Source organism: Hyla sarda, chromosome 9 (assembly GCF_029499605.1).
Source record: "Hyla sarda isolate aHylSar1 chromosome 9, aHylSar1.hap1, whole genome shotgun sequence".
Lineage (NCBI taxonomy): Eukaryota > Metazoa > Chordata > Amphibia > Anura > Hylidae > Hyla > Hyla sarda.
This window is the reverse complement of record NC_079197.1, coordinates 86440352-86466553: the sequence shown is the minus strand read 5'-3', so window position 1 is coordinate 86466553 and position 26202 is coordinate 86440352. Positions and strand designations below refer to the sequence as shown.

The window sequence follows — 26202 nt, the reverse complement described above, 5'->3', positions numbered from 1 at the left end:
AAGAAAAGAATTTCCTCTGTAGTATTCAGCAACTAAAATGTACTGAAAGGATTAAGATTTTTTAATAGAAGTAATTTACAAATCTGTTTAACTTTCTGGCACCAGTTGATTTAATAAAATAATAATAATAATAAAAAATAAATAAAAAATTTCCACTGGAGTACCCCTTTAAACAACACAATGTAACTCTCAGTTCCTATGCTTCCTGGCTGATGTTTTGGTAAATTTTGATTGCTGGTGGTGCTTTCACTCTAGTGGTAGCATGAGATGGAGTCTACAACCCACACAAGTGGCTTAGGTAGTGCAGCTCATCCAGGATGGCACATCAATGCGAGCTGTGGCAAGAAGATTTGCTGTGTCTGTCAGCATAGTGTCCAGAGCATGGAGGCGCTATCAGGAGACGTGGAGGAGGCCGTAGGAGGGCAACAACCCAGCAGCAGGACCGCTACCTCTGCAAGGAGGAGCACTGCCAGAGCCCTGCAAAATGACCTCCAGCAGGCCACAAATGTGCATGTGTCCACTCAAACGGTCAGAAACAGACTCCATGAGGGCCCGATGTCCACAGGTGGGGGTTTTGCTTACATCTCAACACTGCAGGACGTTTTGCATCTGCCAGAGAACACCAAGATTGGCAAATTTGCCACTGGCGCCCTGTGCTGTTCACAGATGAAAGCAGGTTAACACTGAGCACGTGACAGATGTGACAGAGTCTGGAGACACCGTAGAGAATGTTCTGCTGCCTGCAACATCCTCCAGCATGACCGGTTTGGCAGTGGGTCAGTAATGGTGTGAGGTGGCATTTCTTTGAGGGGCTGCACATCCCTCCATGTGCTTGCCAGAGGTAGCCTGGCTGCCATTAGGTACCGAGATGAGATCTTCAGACCCCTTGTGAGACCATATGCTGGTGTAGTTGGCCCTGGGTTCCTCCTAATGCAAGACAATGCTAGACCTCATGTGGCTGGAATGTGTCAGCAGTTCCTGCAAGAGGAAGGCATTGACGCTATGGACTGTCCCGCCCATTCCCCAGACCTGAATATGATTGAGCACATCTGGGACATCATATCTCGCTCCATCCACCAACAGACTGTCTAGGAGCATGCCCATGACTTGTAGGGAGGTCATATGGGCACGTGGAGGCCAAACACACTACTGAGCCTCAGGATCAGCCTGTAGTGTGGTTTTCCACTTTGATTTTGACTCCATATCCAGACCTCCATGGGTTGATAAATTTGATTTCCATTGGTAATTTTTGTGTGATTTTGTTGTCGGCACATTCAACTATGTAAAGGCGAAAGTATTTCATATGATTAGTTCATTCATTCAGATCTAGGATGTGTTATCTTAGTGTTTAAGATACGACTTTAATTCAAAATTTACTCATTGGAATTGTTAACAGATAATGTTTATATGTTTTATCAGTAAAATATGAAGACTTGTATGCCTTCTCCTACAATCCCAAGTCTGATCAAGATGAGCGCCTTATGGAATGGAAGTTAATTGACCTGAAAATGGAATACATGCGTATGGGAATCCCTAACAACTATTGGGTGCTTAGTGACATCAACAAAGATTTTAAGGTCTGTATATGTAGATAATAAGATATCATAAGCATGGGTACCATCAGCCTTTAGCTGGAGTTACCTAGTTGGCAAAAGTTGGCTAAACCTGTCGATAACCTTATGAGAGAGTGGAGGGTAGCGAGACTGTCCTGTGGTGTCTGCTATCCTGGGGTAAAGAAGGATTAGACATGTGGCTGATTTGTCTCCTTTTGCCTATTAAAACCATAATGCACACTTTTCGACCGTACTAACTATGTAACTTAACCAGTCTGAGGGTGCACGTTTATGGTCAAGTCTGGGGTCATGGCTGTTGGCTAAATGTCTTATATTTGTGAAAAGATCTAAAAAATGTACATACTGATGCTTCATAGGGTGGGCAAACCAATGTGCAAAGATAAGGTGCTCATCAAACATACCTATCTTAAATGGTTGTGGTACAATTTAGTCAGAACTCCAGCAAAAATAATTAGGGCATCATCCGTTTTAAGGGATCTTCTGTGGTTGTATCAGAAAAATGTATTCCCCCCCCCTCACTATGAAAGTCTCTTGATTTATCAGATACGAGGAATTTGGAACACTATGGCCCTCATTTACAAAGACTGGAGTGTCGCTTAGGTTTTTTTTTCAGTGTACTCATCTTTTTTTTTCCTTGTGATTTACTAATCTGTCGCCCAATTTCCCTTTCTTTCTGTCGCAGTTTTTTTTTCTGTTGCACAAAATGTATTCTGTGCGACAGAAAAAAGTCTCTGCAAATTCTGACTACATTAGTGCTTGTACTACTACCCCCATCATGGAAGAGGGTCTGTTCCATGTTGGGTGTAGTAGTAGAGGGGCTGAGGGATTGATCGCACCGGGTCTCACTTCTGAGACCCGATCAGATGTTATTAAGGAGGGGAGCGGGCGGCATGTTCCGATCCCCTGCAATGTACAGTAAACTTTCATTTTTAAATTTCCCACCAGAAGCCCTGAATGGCCGGGACCGAGGAGCCAATCAGGGCTCCTGGCAGAGTTTTAATATAGAAGCACTGTGGTGGGCAAAGATGTATAGAATCGCTGGGGGGGTATATATCTGGCCCCTCCAGCGTTTCTATATATCTTTCCCCCTGCTGCGCTATATCAAACTTAGTGGCCGCTGCGCTTGAATAAATGTACTGCCCCCCCCCCCCCAGCGCTATTATATATCTATACTGACCCCCGCTGCGCATATACTGACCCCGCTGCGCATATTTATATATATATATATACTGCCTCCCCCCAGCTGCGCATATTAATCTTCATCTTCTCCCTCCCCTGGCTGCCAATGAATGAAAACTCTATTAGCGGGGGAGCGGAGGGCTGCCGCCCGCTCTCTCTGCTAAGAGTTTGACATTCATAGCGGGCAGCAGCTGCATATCATGCTGTGGGGGTCAGACATATGGATATATGTCTGACCCTCACAGCATACATATACAAATGCCGGCTCACCGCTATGAATGACAAGTAAGCTATTGGCAGCAGCAGCGGAGCCTCCGCTCACTGCACTGCTTTACTTGTCATTCATAGCGGTGAGCCGGCACCTGTATATATAGATGCTGTGAGGGTCAGACATATATCCATATGTCTGACCCCTACCGCGCATCTATATATACAGGTGCCGGCTCACCGCTATGAATGACAAGTAAGCTATTGGCAGCAGCAGCGGAGCCTCCGCTCCCTGCACTGCTTTACTTGTCATTCGTAGCGGTGAGCCGGCAGGTTTTCCTGTGAGTTTTCTTCACACTCGGAGTGTTTTTTCTGTTTTTGTCGGGTTCACGCCCCTTTTCGAGTAAAACACACCCATTTTGTAGGTAAAAAAAAATCTCGGAGTGTTTTAAGAAAATGTAGGTTGTGCGCCTAAATTTAAGTCGCAGATTTGGTTGCAAGCGGGATGCGACCAAATTTTAGGTGCAATAACCGAGAAAAAGCGTTGGTTATTCTTTAGTAAATGAGGGCCAATGCGTTTTCCGCAGACAATAAATATTTGTGCTGGATTCTGTGTATTTCATTGCTTATGGGGATTATTTTGTTTTTGTTTTTTTCTCTGCCTCCTTTTGGCGTGTATGTGGCAAAGAGTAGATGAGTGTTTTCACTTAAAGTGACAGTCTAGTGAGCTCAGGAATGATAAGTCAGCATTTATAGTCGATGCCTTCCTACTGTTTATTTTCCTCAGATCTTACTGCTTAACTACTCTTTAGCTCCGCTGTATTAGGAGATAGCAGTGATCTGTGCCAACAGTTTAGCTACAATGTCTACAGGGAGCCTAAGATGCACCTCTTGTCTTATCATTGGTCCACACTGATGCTAACCCTGCCCCCTGGCTGCAGTGTATTAATACAAGGGTCCTAAGTGTAAAGAGCTGTCTACTTTACAGCAGGGGCTGAATGGTTATAGATTTCAGATCATGAGACGAAAGAGAGAAAAAGGAAATTGGTGGAGACTCGACATGGGATTAGGTTACTAGGAGTGGTGTGGAGATGGACGTTTATCTGCAGCATAAACCATGTGATGAAGCCACATCAGCATACCGTTATTTTGGCTTAGTTAAGACAGTTCAGTCATTATGTTAAAAGCACAATATACTCTATTGCACATAGTCAATGTAGTGCAGTACTACAACCACAACAGAACATGAATATGTGGCCTATTCTACTGTACGCCTATTACTCTGTAAGCCCCGCTCGGTGTCCTCGGTGCACAGAGCCCCGCTCGGTGTCCTCGGTGCACAGAGCCCCGCTTGCCCTCGGTGCACAGAGCCCCGCTTGCCCTCGGTGCACAGAGCCCCGCTTGCCCTCGGTGCACAGAGCCCCGCTTGCCCTCGGTGCACAGAGCCCCGCTTGTCCTCGGTGCACAGAGCCCCGCTTGTCCTCGGTGCACAGAGCCCCGCTTGTCCTCGGTGCACAGAGCACTGCCCTGTTATATGGTTGGAGGAGCTGAGAAGATTGATAGACATGCTGTGGAAGATGTTCCAGGATCATTTATTAATTCATGTAAGCCTTTGCTAATTAATTCATACTCATTCTGTGCTAAGATTTTTTGAATGTCTTTTTGTAGGAAGTAAAAACCTGCAAACAGCCTTTCAAAAGTCATTTTCAGTTCTTACTTTGCAGTGGCAACAGATTTCTCAAATGCAAATGTCAAACAATAAGTAGTAACCCCCTTCATAACTGTCTTTGGAGAGAACTTCAAAAAAGTCGCACATTTTTGCGCAGCTGAGACTTTGTGCAAAAAGTCCTAAAACTTTCAATCCTGCAGATCAAGTATGCACAGGATATTGTATATGTGGATAGGCCCTAAAAGATAAAACACAAATCATTGAATAGAAGGAAAAGGTACTTCACAATGAAAAAAGAGAATTCTGTAGAATATCCCAATGAATCAATCACTGCAATAAGGATGGGATATCCATCCTAACCATCAATATGATCATAAAATAGTTCAAATAACAAGGTGTAGTGGTTATAGTCTCTAGAAAACAGACGAGAGACAGAGTGAACATATCTACAGTGACCTGCCTGAGGGGGGGAACTCTGACCATCCGTCCTGCATTCTGAGTGAGTGGTCCAATTATGGGCCATTGGGATTAGAGATGAGCGAACTTACAGTAAATTCGATTTGTCACAAACTTCTCGGCTCGGCAGTTGATGCCTTATCCTGCATAAATTAGTTCAGCTTTCTGGTGCTCCGGTGGGCTGGAAAAGGTGGATACAGTCCTAGGAGACTCTTTCCTAGGACTGTATCCACCTTTTCCAGCCCACCGGAGCACCTGAAAGCTGAACTCCTTTATGCAGGATAAGGCATCAACTGCCGAGCCGAGAAGTTTGTGACAAATCGAATTTACTGTAAGTTCGCTCATCTCTAATTGGGATATTACTAACTGCATGGAATTATATTTGATAATCCATATCCATTTAAAACACATTTGTACTGTGTGTTACACTGCAGTTTGTCCTCTATGCTATCCACTGATGAACCCCATATTTCAAATGTCAGTATTTTTTGCTGGGGGTCAACCGTGTATACTGGGGGCAGTATCGGTAGTTTTCTAGAGACTATAACAACTACACCCTAATACTGCATGACCATATTGACTGTTATGGTGGATACCCCATTATTATTACAGTGATTGATTAATTGTGGTTATGTATAGAATTTTGTTTTATATTTTAATGTTTATCCAATAAATGTTATGTTTTAGGTAGAGCTTTCTTTCTTAGTGATCGTTGTTCGTTGTGACTTTACTAAAAGCATCCCAGATCATTTAATTTTCATTGATTTCTACAGGTGTACATAGGTGAACAAAGAAAAATGGTCACCACCCCTCTACCCACACTAAACCCAATACACCAGGTTATAGTGTGGGTGAACAGGAGCCAGATACAGTCTCTCTCTGACTAATATACATACTTTCAGCAAGGTACCCGGCCCCTCTGAAGATCGGCTTCTATCTGCGCTAAATTGCGCGCTGGAGGCGGGCCCGCTGGCTGGATTTGAATATCTATGGTCGCTGATCAGGTGATCAGCGACCATAGATATTCAAATCCAGCCGACGGGCCTGCCTCCAGTGTACAATTCAGCGCAGATAGAAGCCGATCTTCAGAGGCACCGGGCGCAGGACTGAAGGTATGTATATTAGTCAGAGAGTCTGTATCGGTCTCCTGTTCACCCGCACTATAACCTGGTGTATTGGGTTTAGTGTGGGCAGACGGGTGACCATTTTCCTATGTACACCTGTAGAAATCGATGAAAATTAAATGATCTGGGATGCACTATAACCTGATGTATTGGGTTTAGTGTGGATGAATGGGTGACCGTTTTCCTTTTAAAGGAGAAAACAGCTATCTGTACATGTGACAGAGACTTGGCTAACCTTGAGACAACAGTGCACTTAACATTGGTATACTTACTCTCATTAACCAGAAATGTGCATGCTTTTGCAGGTGTGCAGTACCTACCCGACTTGCCTGGTTGTACCTAAAGAAGCCTCTGAATCTACGATTATTGGAAGCTCAAAGTTCAGGAGCAGGGAGCGGTTTCCAGTGCTATCGTACTATTACAGAGACAACAATGTGAGTCACATGTGCTCGTAACACTGACACACTCGGTTATCTGTGGTGCTATTTAGAAAAGGAAGCGTAGAGTTCCTGATCCTGATAAAACAGGAAGCTGATAAGTGGTAACTACTGTTACTTAACATGGCCAGATAATTCGTAGGCACAAATTATTGCACTTCATTAAAAGCTGTTTTGTTTTGTTATTAGTAGATAAACTATTCTTACACCTCCTGCTGTTAAACAATAATTTCTCTCCCCAGCAGTTCAAATAGGGGATCTATAGGCAGACACAATGCATGCAGATTATATGGATGTGCATATGTCAACAAATACTGTCCAACTTAATGGATATTATAAAGTTAGAGCAGCACATGATCTCTTTTATTATACCTGTACTACTGTAAAAATACAGAAAGCATTGGTTGTTCAACATACAATATTTACATAGCAAGTGTGCAATATTTCAAAAGTGATAGGGTAGTGTCACATGAGGCATCAGAAAAGCAAATACTGTAAAAGACAAATAAGATTTGCAAAAGCATTAGATGGAGGAAAAAATATCTGTGTAAAAGTAATCCCCACATTTATTGGAGATATTAAAGGTGTACTCTGCCCCTAGACATCTTATCCCCTATCCAAAGGATAGGGGACAACATGTCTGATCGTGGGGGTCCCATCTGTGCTGCACCAGGCGTTCGTTTAGAGAGTTGGGTTCAGCGCAGGAGACTGGTGACATCACAGCCGCGCCCCCTCAATGCAAGTTTATGGGAGGGGGCGTGAGAGCCGTCACACCCCCTCCCATAGACTTGCATTGAGGACCAGTCATCCGGCATGGAGCAAAGTTCACACCGTGCACTGGATGTCTGGGGTGCCGCAGCCGAGATCACAGGGGTCCCAAGCAGCGGGACCCCCACAAACAGACATCTTATCCCCTATCCTTTGTATAGGGGATAAAATGTCTAGGGGCGAGTACCCCTTTGAAGCGTATTATCTAGGGATCGACCGATTATCGGTGTGGCCGATATTATCGGCCGATAATCACGATTTTGGGCATTATCGGTATCGGCAATTATCTTGCCGATAAGCCGATAATGCCCCGTCCCCCGCACCGCCCCCACCGCACCGCGACCGCCACCTCCTCGACCCACCGCACCCCCGACCCACCGCACCGCATCGCACCCCCCACCGTGATGCTAGGCGGTATACCGGTATGGATTTTTTCCCATACCGCTATACCGGTCGGGCCCCTCCCCCACCCTCCGAGTCAATAAAAATGTTTAACTTACCCGTAATGGGGGTGGTCCAGGCCATCCTTCCTTCATGTAGTGTCCGGGGGTGTTCCGGGTGGAGGGTGGTCCGGTCCGGGCTGTCCTTCTTCTCCCACGGTCTTCTTCTCCACACCGGGCAGGCTCCGGCCTAGTACGCTGCATAGACGCCGCTACGCCGTGACGTCAGGTGCGTCGCTGCGCACGGGCGTCTATGCAGCGTACTAGGCCGGAGCCTGCCCGGAGTGGAGAAGATGACCGCCGGAGAAGGACAGCCCGGACCGGACCACCCTCCACCCGGAACGCCCCCGGACACTACATGAACGATGGATGGCTCGGAGCACCCTGGCAGGTAGGGGAGAGAAGCGGGTGGTGGCGGCGGCGGTCTATGGCCCCGCAAAAGCCACTGCAGATCATTGATTTAAAGTGCCCGCTTTAAATCAATGATCTGCAGCGGTGTCGCAGGGGGTTAAATAGCCGATAACTTATACCGGAATATCGGTATAAGTTATCGGCTATCGACCCTAACCTGCACCGATTATCGGTATCGGCCCTAAAAAAACGATATCGGTCGATCCCTAGTATTATCTGTAGTGGTGAATCTGCAGAGGACTGTTCTGTTGTGCTAGGCCATAGGCTTTCAGATCAGATGTTCTACAGCCAGCCATGTTTCTCTTGTGGGATCATTTAGAATATATGATCTAGAAAAAGTCTATAAGTTGCAACAAGGAAGAAATATATTTTTTTTAACCATTTTAGCTTGAAGATAGAAAACATAATCTTATAAAGTAGAACAATCTATCCAAACTCCACTGTGTGAAATGTAGCTCCTGCATCCATGATGTGAGGTTCTTACATTCTCACAAATCTATGAGCCGCAATTTATTACTGTCTGGTCAAAGTCCCTTCATGAAGAACTTGCTACATCTACAAAGTTTAACTATTTTATTTATTTAGTAACCTAATAAGGAAGCTAAAGAAAAAGGTACAAGTCCATCAAGTCAACTTAAAGTACCTGTCACCAAATAAAACTTTTAGTATAGTGTTCCTTGTGTAATTAGCAGACACTTTCCCATTCACTTGCTTCACATTATCGACATAAATATGTTTAAAATGTAATAGAAAAATCGGCCACTGGGTGGCTCTGTTCTGTGCCACAATTAATACAGTGAGTTTGGTCTCCTCCCAGCTTGGCAGTAGACCAAACTCAGGAAGTGTTTCTGTGCACCGAGCCTCACTGAAAGCTACACAGAGCCTCACTGAAAGCTACACAGAGCCTCACTGAAAGTTGCACAGAGCCTGAGGTCTTCTATTCATCACAGCACTGCAACGAGGTGAGGGCGGAAGTGGTCCCCCAGCAGGCTTCAATGATGTCATGCCTGCTGGGAAACGCCCACTTTCTCCTGCTGGGAGATTGCACTTTGTGAGCAAGAAGAACTGTAAGATACAGAGCTTTTTAAAGCTCTAAAAAAATGTTTTTAACAGCGGAAGGGGTGTTAGGAGTAGTTAGGGAACATAGCCTGAGTTAGTTTAGAATAGTTTATTTCGTGACAGGTACTCTTTAATACAGAAAAGGCAGAATCCTATATAAATATATATAATCATTATTAATTATGTGAATTGTGGTGTGCGGAAGAGAACAGCACTACTTCTTTGGTTGCGAACCACATAAATGTTCAACCACAAGAGAATTTCTGAGTTTGGCCTTGAAGAGATGTTACCATTTGAGACACACATGGTGTATCCACAGGATATGCCATAAATGTGCCCTACAGGCATGTTCTCCTCTGGGACCCTAATGTGTCTTGAGATGGAGGGGTCTCTATCCCTCTCTAGTCTACTTGCAGCTGCTGGAGGTGAACAGGAAGCCAAAAACAGTGCAGCAGGCTGTTTTATGCAGTTTGTAGAACTATTATGGCTTTAATGGGATTTGCATGAACAGCTCCGCGCCATGAAGTATGCAACACCAGGCAATGTGGTCACCGTAGCTCACAGTACTTCTCTGTTTACACAACTCCCAATAAAGTGTAGTAAAAAAAGCTGTATGGTTGTATTTGGCTTCCCGACCACTTTTAGCAAGCCGGCAGAAGGGGACCAGGGAGCCCTTGTTCCCAGATGTAAATATCCCTTTATTGTCTTTGCCCTATAATTGTGTTCAGAACATTCCAGATTTCAGATATGTGTTTTTTATCTTCTTTCTAGGCCGTGATTTGCAGATGTAGTCAGCCACTATCAGGATTTAGTACTCGTTGTGAGGAGGATGAGAAGATGCTAGAGATAATCAGCAAAGCCAATCCAGGAAGCCCCTTCATGTATGTTGTAGACACGAGGCCCAAGGTATCAGTTATTGAGAATGGGTGGGGGCATACTCTGTTATCTTGTTACTGCTTTCTGCATGCTTGATTTCTGAATGTAAATGCAAACTTATTGTTTGATTGTTGTAATAATTATTTAATATTTACTAACTTATATAGTAAGTTAGTAGGCAGTTAGGAGCTCTATGCCAGTTAACCTCTCCTCTTCTGGCCTGACTGTGCAATTGCCGGGTGCCGATTGGTTATCATGGCAGCTGGGGGCCTTCAGAAATTTTCCATAGCTGCCATCATTGTACTCCTATTAATATTGTAATAGAAAATTAGCAAAGTGGCAGTTCACTGTAATACAGTATTGAAGTGTCACTGATATACTTCAGCAACCTGTCAAAAAGAGATACCGACATATAACATATATGCTCCCAAGATCACATTAAAGAGGTATTCTTAATGCCCTTAGATGCACTTCCTCCTATCCCTTAAACTGCTGTCCTCAAGATACAACTCATTACCAGCTTTAGTACCTTGGTATTCAGATAACCCCCTCTTGGTTGGTCATGCTAACTTGCCGAAAATGGTGCTGATGCCCAATTTGCTGTATATCTTTTAAAATTCTGCAGTGTGGATTGTGGTTTTGTAATTTAAAAGGATCCAGTGTCTCTCTAGAGCCTCGCAGTTAGTGTGTGTGTGGGGGGAAGGGGGGGGGAGAGGGTGTTGGGGGGTTGTCCATTTGCCAGAATTAGTTTAGAGACTTTGCAACGGGAGGAAGTCTCAGGAGGGTTTTCATTGCCTAAGCCCTAGTTGTACATTCTTGCCTACCAGCTTTTCCAATTTAGGGGCTGGATGGGCATCCCATGGGTTGGTTGTTTATGGCTTTATGGGTTGTTTATGGTGGTTGTGTACCTCTTCATATTCTATAAATTGACAAACTCACAATACTTATTGTGTACGATTTAGGGCATCCTAGGAATTACTAATGGCATTAAATTTACATAATTGTGGCATAACCCCAGTTTGCCTGATCTTTTCACGATTCCAGAAATTGGGAACAGAGTAGGACATCAAGATTGGGACAAATGTGTGTAGATGGTGTTCAAGGCTCAACTCAAGTTGCTGCGTTCCTCCTTTTTTTCAGTACCGGAAGCTTAGACATGTCTTTGAGGTGCAGCATAGGTTTAGGTACCTGGAGATTCACTCTAATGCCCTATTAAAGTCTGATGTTTCTTTTTGTGATTCCTCTGGAATTATATCTTGGTTCTATAAGTAGCTTCTGCATTTGTTTAAAGGGTTACTCCGGTGGAAAACATTTGTCCATGTCATAACTGTCCAGAGCAGAATAGGTTTGCTATGGGGATTTTCTCCTGCTTTAGACAGTTCCTGACAGAGGTGTCAGCAGAGAGCACTGTGTTCGGACTTCCTGTGGAGCATACAGCAGCTCATACATTTTGGAAGGATTAGGATTTTTTAATATAAGTAATTTACATTTCTGTATAACTTTCTGACACCAGTTGATTAAAAAAAAAAAAAAAAAATGTTTTCCACTGGAGTACCCCATTAATGAGAAATTTCCTTTGTTGGTTTGCAGCAAATGGGGGCTGTCTTGGGACCATTGGCTGATGAGGAGTGGCCTACCGCCCTGTCACATTTCTCTCTTTCTATCACATGACTCCATTCTAAATTCAGACATTTCTATAATTTTTATATTTTCTGTCTTTCTTATGCCTATTATGGTGCTCTCCTTTCCAGACATGTCTTAAATATGATTAAATTATTTGTTCACTATGTACCACTACATGTATACTTCATATATTACCTATGACCACTATTTGTTATTGTCCTTGATATTGATTACACTACTTCTGCAGGACGGTACCTATGGACATGGTGCTTTGGTGCACATGGGTGGATGTAACTGGGGAGAGTTTTTGGTTTTATGTGTTTGTTTCTCAAAAATTGTTAAAAAGCTATAAAAATAATTTAATTATTATATATATTTTTTTGGCTTTGAATTATCTGAGCATAAAAGTTATTTATATAATATATATATATATATATATATATATATATATATATATATATATATATATATATATATATATATATATATAAAAATTTTTTATTCATTTTCCAAAATGACAAATACACCTTAACACTGTCAATACAATCCAGTAGATCTTGACCCCCTCCCATACCACTCCCCTTAGTCCCCCTTTTTTTCTTTCCCCCCCCACCCCCCTCACCCCTTCAGCCAGCCGTTTTTACAGATCATTCACCCATTCCACTTCTTCCGACCAAAACAGATTTTATTTCCAGCTTTGGTTCTTTTGTTACTTATTATTTCGTACCTCTTTATTTGTTCCACCACATTACTCCATTCTTTTATATTTGGTACCCTGGGAGCAAACCATTTTTCAAGTATTTAAGTTATTCCTAACAATTTGAGAATTATTGGATTATTTTTGGATTTTCTGAGTCCTATTCTAGCATGAAAACATAATTTTACTTTTAGCTGTTGCTCTATCTTCAAACATATTTCTGCCCATCATTTTTGGATCTGCACACATTCCCAGAGCATATGACTTAAGTCTGTGTTACCCTCTTGACATTTAAGGCACTTTGCATCACCCCTTTTACCAATACTATGTAGACATTTTGTTGTATATGGTAGCCTGTGTATTATTTTTATTAATGAAATCTTATGAATAGTATTTACTGATGATTTACTTATATTATGAAATATTTCTTCCCATTCTTCAGCGCTTATAGAGCCTACTTCCTTCACCCATTTGTTTTTCTTTTGTGTGCAATCTTTACTTATTGATTCCTTCACTAGGCCTTTATAAATTCTTCCTAATATCTTTTTAGAATTACCATGAATATTGAATATGTAGTCCATCAGTTCATGTCTACAGATCTCTCATCTGGGATTGTTCCTATCCTTAGCCCAAGCACTGCAAACCTGTAAATATTCAAAAAACCTTCCACTTTTTAGTTTATATTTCTCTACCAGTGTATCCCAAACTACTAGTGATTTATCAGTAACTAAGTTCATTACTCTTCTCACTCCTTTCTGTTCTCCTTTTACATAATCGTGTAATTTATATATTTCGGGAAAATTTCAATTTTAACATAACAATGTGTATATTAAACTTCCCTTAATACCTAAAATTTTGGTAGTGCTTTCCCATATGTTATTAAACATTCTCCCAACGGGAGTTTTATATACCCTTTTGTGCTTCAGTCTCCCCCCTTCAACTAATTCTTAAACATTTCCCTCACTACACTCCAACTTCGTGAAAAACTGTTTCTTTCCCCATAAACTCTATTTGTGCTGCTATATAATACCATTCCTCCTTCTTTTAATGATGAACTCAAAAATTCAGCTCTCATACGGATTTGTTTCCGTCCCCACACCAATTCGTTAATTTCTCTCTGTAGTTCTTTAAAGAATTTGTCACTTATCCATACTGGGGCGGATCTAATTATATGCAGTGACATAGGAAATATTATCATCTTTGACAATAATATTCATCTGCCATATTCATAGGTAATTTATTCCATACTGTAGTTTTATCTCTTATTTTCCTTATTAGGGGCTTTATATTCAATTGTACAAATTCTGCCGTCTCACTACTAATTTTGATCCCCAGATATTCGAGACTCTCTCCCTTCTGAATTGTTGGTATCCCATCCATAACAACTTGCCCCCCTTCATCCTATAGCAAAAGTCCAGACTTGCCCCAGTTTATCTTAAATCCCGATAAGTACCCAAACTCCTCTAGAAGATTAATAATCTTCAAAATCTTATTCTCTGGGTCTTTAATACATAATATTATATCGTCAGCATATAACAATATCCTTTCCTTTATCCCGTTAATGCCAAATCCTTCAAAACTATGTTTCCCTTATTTTCTGCACTAATGGTTCCACAAACAAGGTGAATAGTAGGGGGGGAATAATGGACATCCTTGTCTTGTTCCCCTCCCTTGTTCCACCACTCCTCCCGTCACCCTATTGTTTAAATTGATTTTTGCCTTTGGCGCTTTATACATATCACTGCTTTCAGCTAGTTCTCCCCCAAGTTCATCTGCTGTATAACCTTGAAGAGGAATACTCATTCCACCCTGTCAAACGATTTTTGCATCTCTAGCGACAGTATGGAGTGGGTCCCCTCCCCTCGTGGGCACTGCATGTTAAGGAAGACTCTTCTGATATTACTGTATATTTCTACCCGGGACAAAGCCTTTCTGCTCTACCCCCACTAATTTATTAATCACTCCCTATAAACGTCTTGCCCATATTTTCTCAAAAATCTTCTGATCTGTGTTTAGAAGGGATATTGGTCAAAATGCATCCATCTCTATATTATCCTTCCCTTTTTTTGGGATCCGCATGATTATAGCTTCTGACATTGATGGGGGCATAACCCCTCTTTCCAAGGATTCATTAATTGCTTTATAAAGGAAGAACAATAAATGTCAAATATCATCCCGTCTGACCCTCAAGGAAATGAGTTCAATGCTATTTTAATTTCCTCTAAACTAATATCTCTATTTAATTCTCTTTTCCTCTTCATTTAAAGTGGGCAGCCTGAGTTTTTGCAAATATTCCCCAATTTTACTCTTCTCCTCCTGACATTCTTTCATATACAATCTTTGATAGATCCACTAGAGAAATAAAAAATTCCCCTGGAATACTATTACCTCTTCTCCATTATGATTTTTGAGTATATAAATTTTCTTATTGTCTTTTAGATTTTTAATTGTTCCTATTAAAATGTTATTTGGTTTCCCTACCTCTGTATGTAGTTTTTGACCCCCAAAAAATAGCATTTTGGGCTTTTTCTATAACAATTTTTGATTCTTGTAAAGATGTAAATTTTTCCCAGTTTTCTGTCGTTGATGCGCCCCCGTACTCTTCCTCTGCTTTTCTAATATTCTCCCTTATCTCCATTTCTTTTGCTTTACACTTTATTTAAATTTTGCAATATTTCTACACAGTATTCCCCTCAAAAAGGCCTTAAGAGTATCCCATACAATGAGCAGGTCCGCAGATCCTTTATTAATTTCCCAAAAATTATTAATTTCTTCTTTTAACCCTTGCACCTCCTCCTCAGTTGTCAGCCAGTTGTCAGCCATGCTCCTAACCACAGCTATTTATTTTACCCTTCTATGAATAGAACACACCAACATGGCGTGATCAGATAAACCTCTAGGTTCGTATCTCACTTCACTAATTTCACCCATCGCTTCTTCATTCACAAGCACATGGTCTATTCTTGATGCCATTTTATGTGAGGGATTAAAGCAGGAGAAAACTTTTTTTTTACCAGGGTGGAGTTCACGCCACGTGTCTATCCAGCCCACCTCTTGGCACCAGTTCTGCAGTAATGTCTTAATCCCTCCAACTTTTTTACCTTGACAATCCAATTCCCTATCCATTACACAGTTTAGGTCTCCAAGGACATAAAACGCATAGTTTTCCATATCCTCAATAAGATTAATTAATGTCCTCAATGTTTCAACTGTGATTGGTGGAGGAATATAGATAAAGGCAATAACTGTTTTTCTTCCCTCCCAAATTGCCTGCAAAAATATATATCTTCCTCTTCCATCTATTGCAGACTTTAATACAAGAAAATCCACCCCCCTGTGTATTATCCCTGACACCCCAGATGAATAATTAGAGAAGGTCGAATGATATGTCTCCTTCCCCCACCTTCGCCCCAATAGACAGACTGTTTCTTTTGTAAGATGTGTTTCCATTATACATACAATTGCAGGGAGATATTTATTGATCCTATCAAACATTGCTACCTGTTTTCTCTTATCCTTAACCCCTCTGATATTCCACACTATTATTTTTTTATCCTTCCTCAAACTCATTTTTATTCTTCGGAATTTCTCCTCTTCTCCTCCTATATCTCTTTTTTTTCCCCCTTCTCTATGTGGAAACTAAAGATGCAAAAAATACAGATAACGGCTGGCTTCCTTCCCTCCCCACCCCCCCTTTATTGATCCACGCCATATGTGTGAATCTCTTGACTTCACTTACTCCTTTCCCACTCCTTCCATCCCTTCCCCCCCCCCCTCCCCACACCCCCTGCAATTAAAACTTAACTTATTCCCTGTCCCTCCAACCATTTATATACTTCTGCCCTCATGCATTATCCTCATTCTTGCAGGAAACAAAAGCGAGAATTGAATGCCCGCCTGATGCAACTTCTTTTTGACTGCAGAGAATGCCATTCTTCTCTATTGTGTGGCCCTAGAAAAATCAAGGTACAGGTATACATTTTAGTTCCCCACTGCTACAGCCCCTTTTTCCCGAGAGAGTCTCAACCATCTATCCCTATCTTGGGAACATAGCATCTTAATCAGCAGAGTTCCCAGGGGAAGTCCAGGTAGCGGTTTCTTCGCTGGAATTCTGTACGATCTTTCCACATGGAAAAGTGATGAAAACTCCTCCAAACATTTTCTTTCAGCCATATTTCCACAAATATGACTGGCTTCTCCATCTCTTCCCGTTCTGGAAGTCCTACTATCCACACATTATTACGACGTGATCGATCTTCTAAATCCGATATTTTTTCTTTGAGCTGTTTATTATCCTCCATAAATTCCACCCATTCCTTCTTTATTTCCCCCATCTCCTTCTCTATCCGGGGAACTGATTTCTCTATCTTTTTCACTCAGTCTTTAATTTTATTTGTGTCTTCTCGGATCAAACTAACGTCCACACTGATGGAGCCAAACTTACCTGTTGGATCTTCCATTGCTTTATTACACCTCTCAATGCCTGCCAGGATTGAACTCAGTACTTGAGGATTTATCCCTTCTCTTTCCACCTCTCCAAACTCTCCTCTAATTGCAGAACTGTGTATCGTGATCAACTTGTACTCTCCATATCTTGGCCTATTTGCTTTTGTGTCCTTGTTTTAATTGTCTCAAGTGATATTTTAAGTATTTGTCCATCCTGACATTATATGCGGCCTCACTTCCACCCCCACCTGACTTCCTCATACACCTGACCTCCTCATGTGATTATATTATGTGAGATATTATTAAAGTCTACTTCTTAATTATCCATCCTCTCCAGCCCAAGTGTGATGTGTGGTGCGCTTTTTATACCTTTAGCCGTGGTCTATTGTACTTCCACCTTTCTAACGGTGCTTTACTTAAGACGTTTATTAATATCTTCTTTCAACATGTGTTGCATGATATTATGAACATTCCATACACACATTGCAGCGCGCTCCTGAGCAAGCTTTAGCTGGAAAAGAAGCAGACCTCATGTAACCGACCTCGCGATTTCTCTATATCCTTTCCTTATTATTCCATACTGAGGCAAACAGAAGAGAGGATTTGGGGGAGGGGGGGATCGGAGGAGAGGGAGGGGGGAGCATGGTTGTTGCATCATTGTTCACATTTTTATAGTCACTGCTCCCCTTCCCTTTAAGTCCATCCAGAGCTTCACTTATCATTACAGTTCCATCCAAGCTCCTTCGGAATGCTTTCTCACTACCTATCTTTTTCCTATCGCCCTCAACATGATTTCATATATTATGCGCCCTAGGCGCATGGGACCAGACTGTGAGGCTCCATCCACATTTACACTGCAGTATTTTTAAAGTCCAAGTGTCCTCTCTATTTATTACAAATGGTAAGATTTTTTAATCCTCCTCCAGCATACCCCTTCCCCACATTTTAGTCACTTACTGCTCCGCCGGCTGCACGCGCCCACAGATCACCTCACGACCCTTCTCCTACTGCTGAGGTGGCATCGCTCAGCCGCGGCGTCTTCCGGCTTCTCAGTCCAGTCACGTGACTTCAGCCCGCAGCAGCATCTGTACTCTGGTCTCTCTGGCCCAGGAGGACCAGAGCGGGTCAAGGAACATTACAGAGTGGCCGGCACAGACCGGGGTAAGCCAAAACTTTTCCCCTCTTCTTTCCCTAGCCGCCCCCCCCCCCCCATCTTATCCAGCACCGCTGCAGCTACCGCGGCCATGACCGCAGTGACCAAGGTTCTATATGGGGGCCGCACCAACCTCAACCGCACAATGCTCTCAGGGACTCTCATTCCAGGTTCAGGGTCCAGGCTCAGGATCCTTCGAGGGGTAGGGGGAGAGGTACTCGGACGGGAGGATCGGAGTTGCCGCAGGAGTCGGAGCGGACTACCTCACATCCTGTCATCACGTGTTACATTCCTAGATCTTATTCCCAGGGTTTACTTTTTAAGTACCGTGTCTGTTATACAGCATTAGATGTTTTTTTGTTTTTGCTCTTGCCCACATTAATCTATTGATGTCTGTCTTAGATTATATATATATATATATTTTTTTTTTAAATAGACATTTTGTGAATATATCTTAGCGCATCTTCCCATTGATGTCTCTGAGCACAGTAGGTCTGCAGGCTGTCTTGTATGGACATGGGTGTGGAGATAATACATTTTATACAGATATCCCCAAGCTAATGACTGGTACTGCAGTGTCTTCTTGCTGAAATATAGGGTAATGTTTTGGTTGTTACCAGTCTGGTATTTTTTCCCAACAGTTGAATGCCATGGCAAACAGAGCTGCAGGAAAGGGCTATGAAAATGAGGACAACTATCCTAACATCCGCTTCCAGTTTATTGGAATTGAGAACATACATGTGATGCGAGGAAGTCTACAAAAGCTATTAGAAGGTATGCACATAGCATGGACAACTTATTTTTCTGGCTTTCTTGGTAGCAAAAATAAATGTATACATATCTAAAAGTAATAATGTCGTTTTGTAAGGGTATGTTCACACTGAGGAATTGGAGAGGAATTTCCACGAGTAATTCTGCTCGCTTATTCCTCTCCAATTCATTCAGCAGTGCCATACCCCATAGTATTTAGTTAAGTTTCCTCTCCTCAGTTCACACTGAGGAAATTCCGCTAGCGGAATTCTGTCACAGAATTCTGTTCCGCATGAAGAATGAACATGTACTTTCTTCATGCGGAATTCGGCTTGTAACTCCATAGAAGTCAATGTAAAAAATGTTGGCAGTCTGCCACGCTTCCGCGCGGAATTTGCGGGGAATTCGCGCAATTACTGTGTGTCCCATCCTTTCATTTCCGCAAGGAAATCAGAGCGGAATTCCGCGCGCAATCCACACGGGAAAAAAACCTTTTTTTAAGCAAACATTCCGCTCACGCCTTAACCAGTGTGAACATATCCTAAGTCTTAGGAATTATACAGTTTAAGAAGTTATCTGAACATAAAGCTGGTCAAAAATCTCTCTGTCACAAAGGTTATGTATTATTGCATGGTGATCTGGCTAATATAGGGACATTTCAACCAGAATCCCCCCCCCCCCCCCCCCCCCAACCACCTATTTTGAGGGGCATATAGATGGGGTCTGTCTTTTTTTTTTCATTTAAATGATGAGCCCTGATGATAAATGTTGATTCCCCTGGGAATGAGTCTTTAAGCTCCAGAAGGTAGGTGTTCACTGATGGCTTTCAGAAGTCACATTCACTGTAGGTAAGCAGGTCTTAATTAAATGTAGATCAGAACAACTTACATAACAAAATCAAGACTTAAAAGGCACTTGCCATGTTTATAATCCACAGTATTCTGACTCAGATTGTTGTGATAGTGATCTATCCCTTGTAAGACCTCTATGCCTGGCCTGAATTAGCAGATATAACCACTGCGGACAATCCTTATCAGATAAGCTGAACTCACCAATACTGTTTTCATCCACAAGCTAGTTAATTCTGTACATCAAACAGGAATACAGCAGAATGAATGGATTTCAGTATTATGCGGTCAAAAGATGATGCTTTCCTTAGCTTAGCATGCAGAATACATGATTCCCTGTTACATGTGGCAGATGCATGCAGCCATGACACAGGAAGTGATGCACTAAGCAGGGGTGTGGTTACATACAAAGGAAATTAGTCATAGCTTTCAGGAGAGAGAAACATGTGCATTACCAAAAAAGGCCACAAGTTGACAGCAAATAACTAACCATAGAAAAATCCATAGGAAATGGATTAAAGAATAAACTATGTAAATTCCATCTACAATAATGAGAATATTAAGGTGTAACAGCATGCACAGGCATAATCATCATGGGAGCACTGAAGAGACCCAAGTGCTGTACTCAGGCATCTCCAGCGCTTCCATAGAAATAAATGGAGTGTGTGCCGTCTGCAGCATGTGCTGCTCTCAGAAAGCCAGTGTCCTGTTTAGGAGATAGTGAAGGGTATCGGCAGTCAGATCCCCCACGATCAGTGGATAGGGGATAAGTTGTCTTTCACTGGACAACCCCTTTCCTGAATATCATAGGTATTTAGACATTTTGTTGAAGGGGTTGTCCCAGGTCGCTCCTTGCGGTTTTCTCCATTGCTGTGGCCTGTTTGCAAGCCAAAAGCAAGTGAAGCAGGGAAGTTACTCGATTTTCTGTTGCTTCCATAGACTTTATTGGGAGTTATGTAAACAGCATAGTCCCATGTGCTATGCAGAGTTCCGTAAACAGAGTATCCCATGGAGCTACACTGGTTGCCGGGGGCCGCCGCTAATAGCCAGCATGCGGCGATCGCCGCGGCTGGCTACTAACCCTTTAGATCGTAGGGGGGGGGGGAGATCCACTATAGAGGTAGCCGGAGGGCTTACAGCTGTTCCCTGGTGTCTGTGGCTCTGTCATTGATAGAGCCTGGCTGGACTAGGCTCTATCAACGGATCACAGAGCACACAGATCTATAGAGTTCAATAGAACTCTATTGATCTGTATGAGGAATCTAATGATTCCTCCTAAAAGTCTAATAAAGTGTAAAAAAAAAAAAGTATACATTTTAAAAGACACACATTAATCCCTTCCATGTTAGAAGTTCAAATCATCCCCTTTTCCTATATAAAAAAACATGCAAACCTAATAAACATATTTAGTATCGCTGCGTGCGTAATTGTACGAACTATTAAAATATAACCTTATGTATCCCATACGGCAAATGACGTAAATGTAAAAAATAAATCAAACCACAGAATTGCAATTTTTAGAATATCCCAGAAAAAAAAAAGTAAAGAAGTGATTAAAAAGTCAGATCAATACCAAAATGGTACCGATACAAAAAACAGATTCCGGTGCAAAATATGAGCCCACATACAGCCTGGTATGCAGAATTTTTTTTATTTAAAAAGCTGCAGGGGTAAAAAAAATGGCAATGAAAAAATTGTAAAAAGTTCAGAATTTTTTTTTTTAATTAGTAAAACATGACAAACTATACAAATCTGGTATTGCTGTAATAAGGCGACCTAAAGTATCAAAACATGTTAGCTCAACCACAAGGTAAATGGCGTAGAATAGAAAACCACCAAATTTGCAAAATTATCTTTTACTATTTCAATTTAACTTCACCGATTTTTATATATATATATATATATATATATATATATATATATATATATATATATATATAATATAAAATTATAAAAATATGTTGTTCGTTTTGTTTCGGAGAATGTTATTGAAAAATTAAAAGGTATCATTATAGTAGTTAGTTAGTTATGGCTATTATAGGGCGAGGAGGAAAAAAACGAGAGTGTATAAGCGAAAATTGGCCCGGACAAGTGGATCGTCATTGTCCGTGGATAAGTTTTTTTTTTAAATTAAATTCCCACATCCCTGCACACTTACACACAGTATCCTGTACATATTTGATGTGCAGGATTTAAAGCTGCAGATTTTAATTAGGGATATCCCGATACCATTTTTTTAAGACCGAGTACAAGTACCGATACTTTAATTCTAGTATAGTCACCTGCACTATCTACTTATAAATATTGCTGTAATATTGCCTTTAATAGTAGTGAGTATAGATAGGTGCAGACATTAGTGACAGGCCTCCCCCCCCTTGTAGATGGCAGGCCTCCCCCCCCCTTGTAGATGGCAGGCCTCCCCCCCTTGTAGATGGCAGGCCCCCCCCCCCCCTTGTAGAATATGCCCCCCAAAATTTGTAACCCCATCTCCTCTGAGTATGGAAATACCCCATGTGTGAACGTCAAGTGCTCTGCGGGCGAACTACAATGCTCAGAAAGAAGGAGTCACATTTGACTTTTGGAAAGCAAATTTAGCTGAAATGGTTTTTGGGGGGCATTTCCCATTTAGGAAGCCCTTATGGTGCCAGAACAGCAAAACAAAACCCACATATTTTGGAAACTACACCCCTCAAGGAACGTAACAAGGGGTACAGTGAGCCTTAACACCCCACAGTTGTTTGATGACTTTGGATGCGTAAATTATTTTATTTTATTATTTTTCACTAAAATGCAGTTTTTCCCCCAAATTTTACATTTTTACAGGGGGTAATAGGAGAAATGCCCCCCAAAATGTGTAACCCCATCTTTTCTGAGTATGGAAGTACCCCGTGTGTGGGCGTCAAGTGCACTGTGGGCGCACTACAATGCTCAAAAGAGAAGGAGTCACATTTGCAAATTTTGCTGAAATTGGGGGGGGGGGGGAGGGGAGGTGCGGTGCATGTCGCATTTAGGAAGCCCCTATGGTGCCAGAACAGCAAAAAAAAAAAACACATGGCATACTATTTTGAAAACTACACCCCTCAAGGCACGTAACAAGGGGTACAGTGAGTCTTAACACCCCACAGGCGTGTGATAAATGTTCATTAAGTGGGTTGTGAAAAGGTACATTTTTTTATTGTTTTTACACTAAAATGCTGGGGTTACCCCAAATTTTTCATTTACACAAGTGGTAACAGGAGAAAATGTCACCATGAATTAGTAAATACATTTCTTTGGAGTAAGGACATACATCATATCTGGGCGTAAACAGTTCTGCGGGTGCAAACCGGTCACGGAAGAGCAGGAGCACAGTCAGGGGCCTTGAGCTTCTACATAGCTGCCTATGGAGCCAGAGCAGTGGGACCCCCCCCCCCTCAAGGAGCGTTACATGGGGTAAATCACTAAAATGGGGTACACTAACGTTACTAAAGTGGGGTACAATGGGACGTAAAATCATAAAAAAGGTTATGTTCCCAGAATGATAGCCAGCACAAAAAAATATGCCCACCCCAAACTCTATGCTCTGAATCATCATTCTGGGAATGTAATGTGTGTGTGTGTGTGTGTGGCCGTCCCTAAACTGTGGTGCTCGGCGGGGACCGAAATTCCCACAGGCGTACAGGTATGCCCTGGGTCCTTAACTGGTTAAACTGGACGAGTGAAGCCATATTCATATTGACATACACCAGCCACAAACTGACACCAGGTTCCTATGCACTTTACCAATTACCTTTTTTAATCGCTCCCTTACTGTTCCACTGATTAAACTAGCTACACCCTGGTGGAAACACTTGTTTGGTTAGAAACGTGGCAACAAAATTATTATTTGTATTTTTTTTTCCTCCCATAGTATTTTTGGAAACTGGTGTCATTAGGGTCATCATGGGGGTTACACATTTTTTTTTCTTTGGCCTGGTCTATTGTGCAGTATATTGATTTTTCTATTAAATGGTACCCATTTTATTTGAAATTATTAAAAGTTATGTTTTAAGGGCATTTTATACTGGGGGCTAGTAACCCATTCCCATCCCATGACATACATGTACGTCATGGGTCAGGTGAGCGGACATGAAGCAGGCTCTCAGCAGCTGACATCTTCCGTTAATGACGTTCATCGGAGATCGCTTCCATGTCCATCATTTAACTGGTCAAATACCGTGATCTATACAGATCACTGCATTTAAACATTAAAGGGGTATTCCAGGCAAAAACTTTTATTTTATTTATTTATTTTTTATATCAACTGGCTCCAGAAAATGTATCAGATTTGTAAATTACTTCTATTAAAAAATCTTAATATCCTTTCAATAATTATCAGCTGCTGAAGTTGAGTTGTTTTCTTTCTTGTAACAGTGCTCTCTGATGACATCTCTGCTTGCACAGAGTAGAATAGGTTTGCTATGGGAATTTGCTTCTAAAGTGGGCAGTTCCCGAGACACGTGTCATCAGAGAGCACTTAGACAGAAAATAACAACTCAACTTCAGCAGCTCATAAGTACTGAAAGGATTAAGATCTTTTAATAGAAGTTATTTACAAATCTGTTTAACTTTCTGGAGCCAGTTGATATATATATAAAAAAAAAGTTTTTTCCTGCATGACCCCTTTAAATGCTGCTATTCTGTGGTGTCTAGTGGTCCTATAGAGCTATGGGTTGCTAGGGAAGCCCGTGGTGTCTTCCATGGCTCTTTGGCAGCCCTTAGCAATCGAATACAGATTTCATGGATCAATGTAATGCAATAGCATTACATTGATCTATGCAATCCATCTAATGATGGTTTATGATAGGCCCATAAAGTGTGTTTAAAAAAAAAAAGAAAAAATTCTAATTTCAAATTCTCATCTTTTCTCATTTTTTAAATAAAACACTCTGCGAAAAGAAAAATATACATATTTGGTATCGCCGCGTGCGTAATTGTCTGAACTATTAAATTATTATGTGGCTGATCCTGCGCGGAGAATGGCGTAAATGCATGCCAAAAAATTCCAAACGCAAAGAACAAACCCTAACACACCTCCATAAGTTATAGTGGTGACAGCATGGTAATGAACAAAGTTTTTTAGTTCAAGTTTTTCTTTTAACCATAAAACAAACATAAACATAAAACATAAATTATTTTAAAAGAACAAAGTAGAAACTGAGAACTGACCGGATAAATGTTTGTCTTTATTCCATCTTCCACGAGTACATGGTGTGCTGGAGACTCCAGCACACTCCTGCTCCCCCGCACGCCATATACTCGTGGAAGATGGAATAAAGACACACACTTATCCGGTCAGTGCTCCGTTTCTACTTTGTTCTTTTCAAGTGATGTGTACTGCCTAGCACTTTTCACGTTGAGCGCTACATTACCGGACAGGTGTCATAACATAGCTGTGGTGTGAATACTGTTGCAACGCTGCACTAGCCAGGTTCTATACAGAAAGGTGCAGGGTCCATTCTTTTTACATTGGACTGATTAAAGTATTTTAAGTTTGGCATCATTGGAATCATACTGACCCATACAATGAAGAAAGCATGTCCAATTTACCAGATCCATTTCAATTATGCCCTACATATAATTTTTCTTCTGGCTTCGTAATACATTGTATGATTTAAAAAAAAAGGTGTATCGGTGGAAATTACAAAGTGTCACTCAGAAAATAAGCCCTAATACAACTTTGTCAGCTGAAAAATTAAAAAGTTATGGGTCTTAGAATGCGAGGAGGAAAAGAATGTGAGACAGAAATAAAAATGTGCTGGGTCATGAAGGGGTTAATTATTTGATGTGATGCTATTACTATATAGGGCTAATTTTTAAGTTGCTCATTCATAAAAAAAAAGCAGCCACTGGGATTTTCGGAGAAGAATATTTATAAACTTGTATAATATATCTTATGTGTATTCTCATAAAATCATGCTCCCTTGGAAAACAGTGGTTATAGTATTTTTTATAATAGTATTGCTTTTTTTTTTTATTTTTTATATAATTTAGCTTGTGAACTTAAGAATCCCTCCGTGAGTAACTTCCTTACAGTCTTGGAAAACTCCGGCTGGCTGCGGCACATAAAAGCAATAATGGATGCTTCAGTTTTTCTAGCAAAGGTATGTGAGGTAACGGATTTCTTTGTCACATGATGCTGAATAAAATCTTAGTTGCCTATTTTTTTCTTTACAGTATAGCGGTAGCATGCTACATTAGTAGAAACATCATTATCATTAATAGTTGGAATCCAGTTGCTATGGAAACACCACTGTGTTATCAACTCTTTTTCATGTTACCCCATACCTGACTGGTCTTATTTAAAACGGTATTGATTTCCTTATAATGTTTCTATAGTAACAGAATGTGGTTTCCCTATTCCCTATATAGCTGTTTATAGCAATATCGGAGCCTCACACTGACTAACCCATAATAAAGCACTGCAGCCAGATTCATATTGCCCTTGCTTCTTCTGGTATAATTGT

The 26202-nt window shown here is 41.4% G+C and overlaps 1 protein-coding gene across 4 annotated transcripts in view; it reads left to right on the top strand.

The window, feature by feature from the left end:
* Positions 1-26202, top strand: part of MTMR8 (myotubularin related protein 8) — a 59880-nt gene that overhangs the window by 8665 nt on the left and 25013 nt on the right. For all 4 annotated transcript variants that reach the window (XM_056541517.1, XM_056541516.1, XM_056541518.1 and 1 more), the window contains exons 4-8: positions 1420-1577; positions 6515-6643; positions 10096-10230; positions 18761-18893; positions 25730-25839. In XM_056541517.1, coding sequence (XP_056397492.1) covers positions 1420-1577; positions 6515-6643; positions 10096-10230; positions 18761-18893; positions 25730-25839 — 665 coding nt within the window. The remainder of the gene's footprint in view (positions 1-1419; positions 1578-6514; positions 6644-10095; positions 10231-18760; positions 18894-25729; positions 25840-26202) is intronic.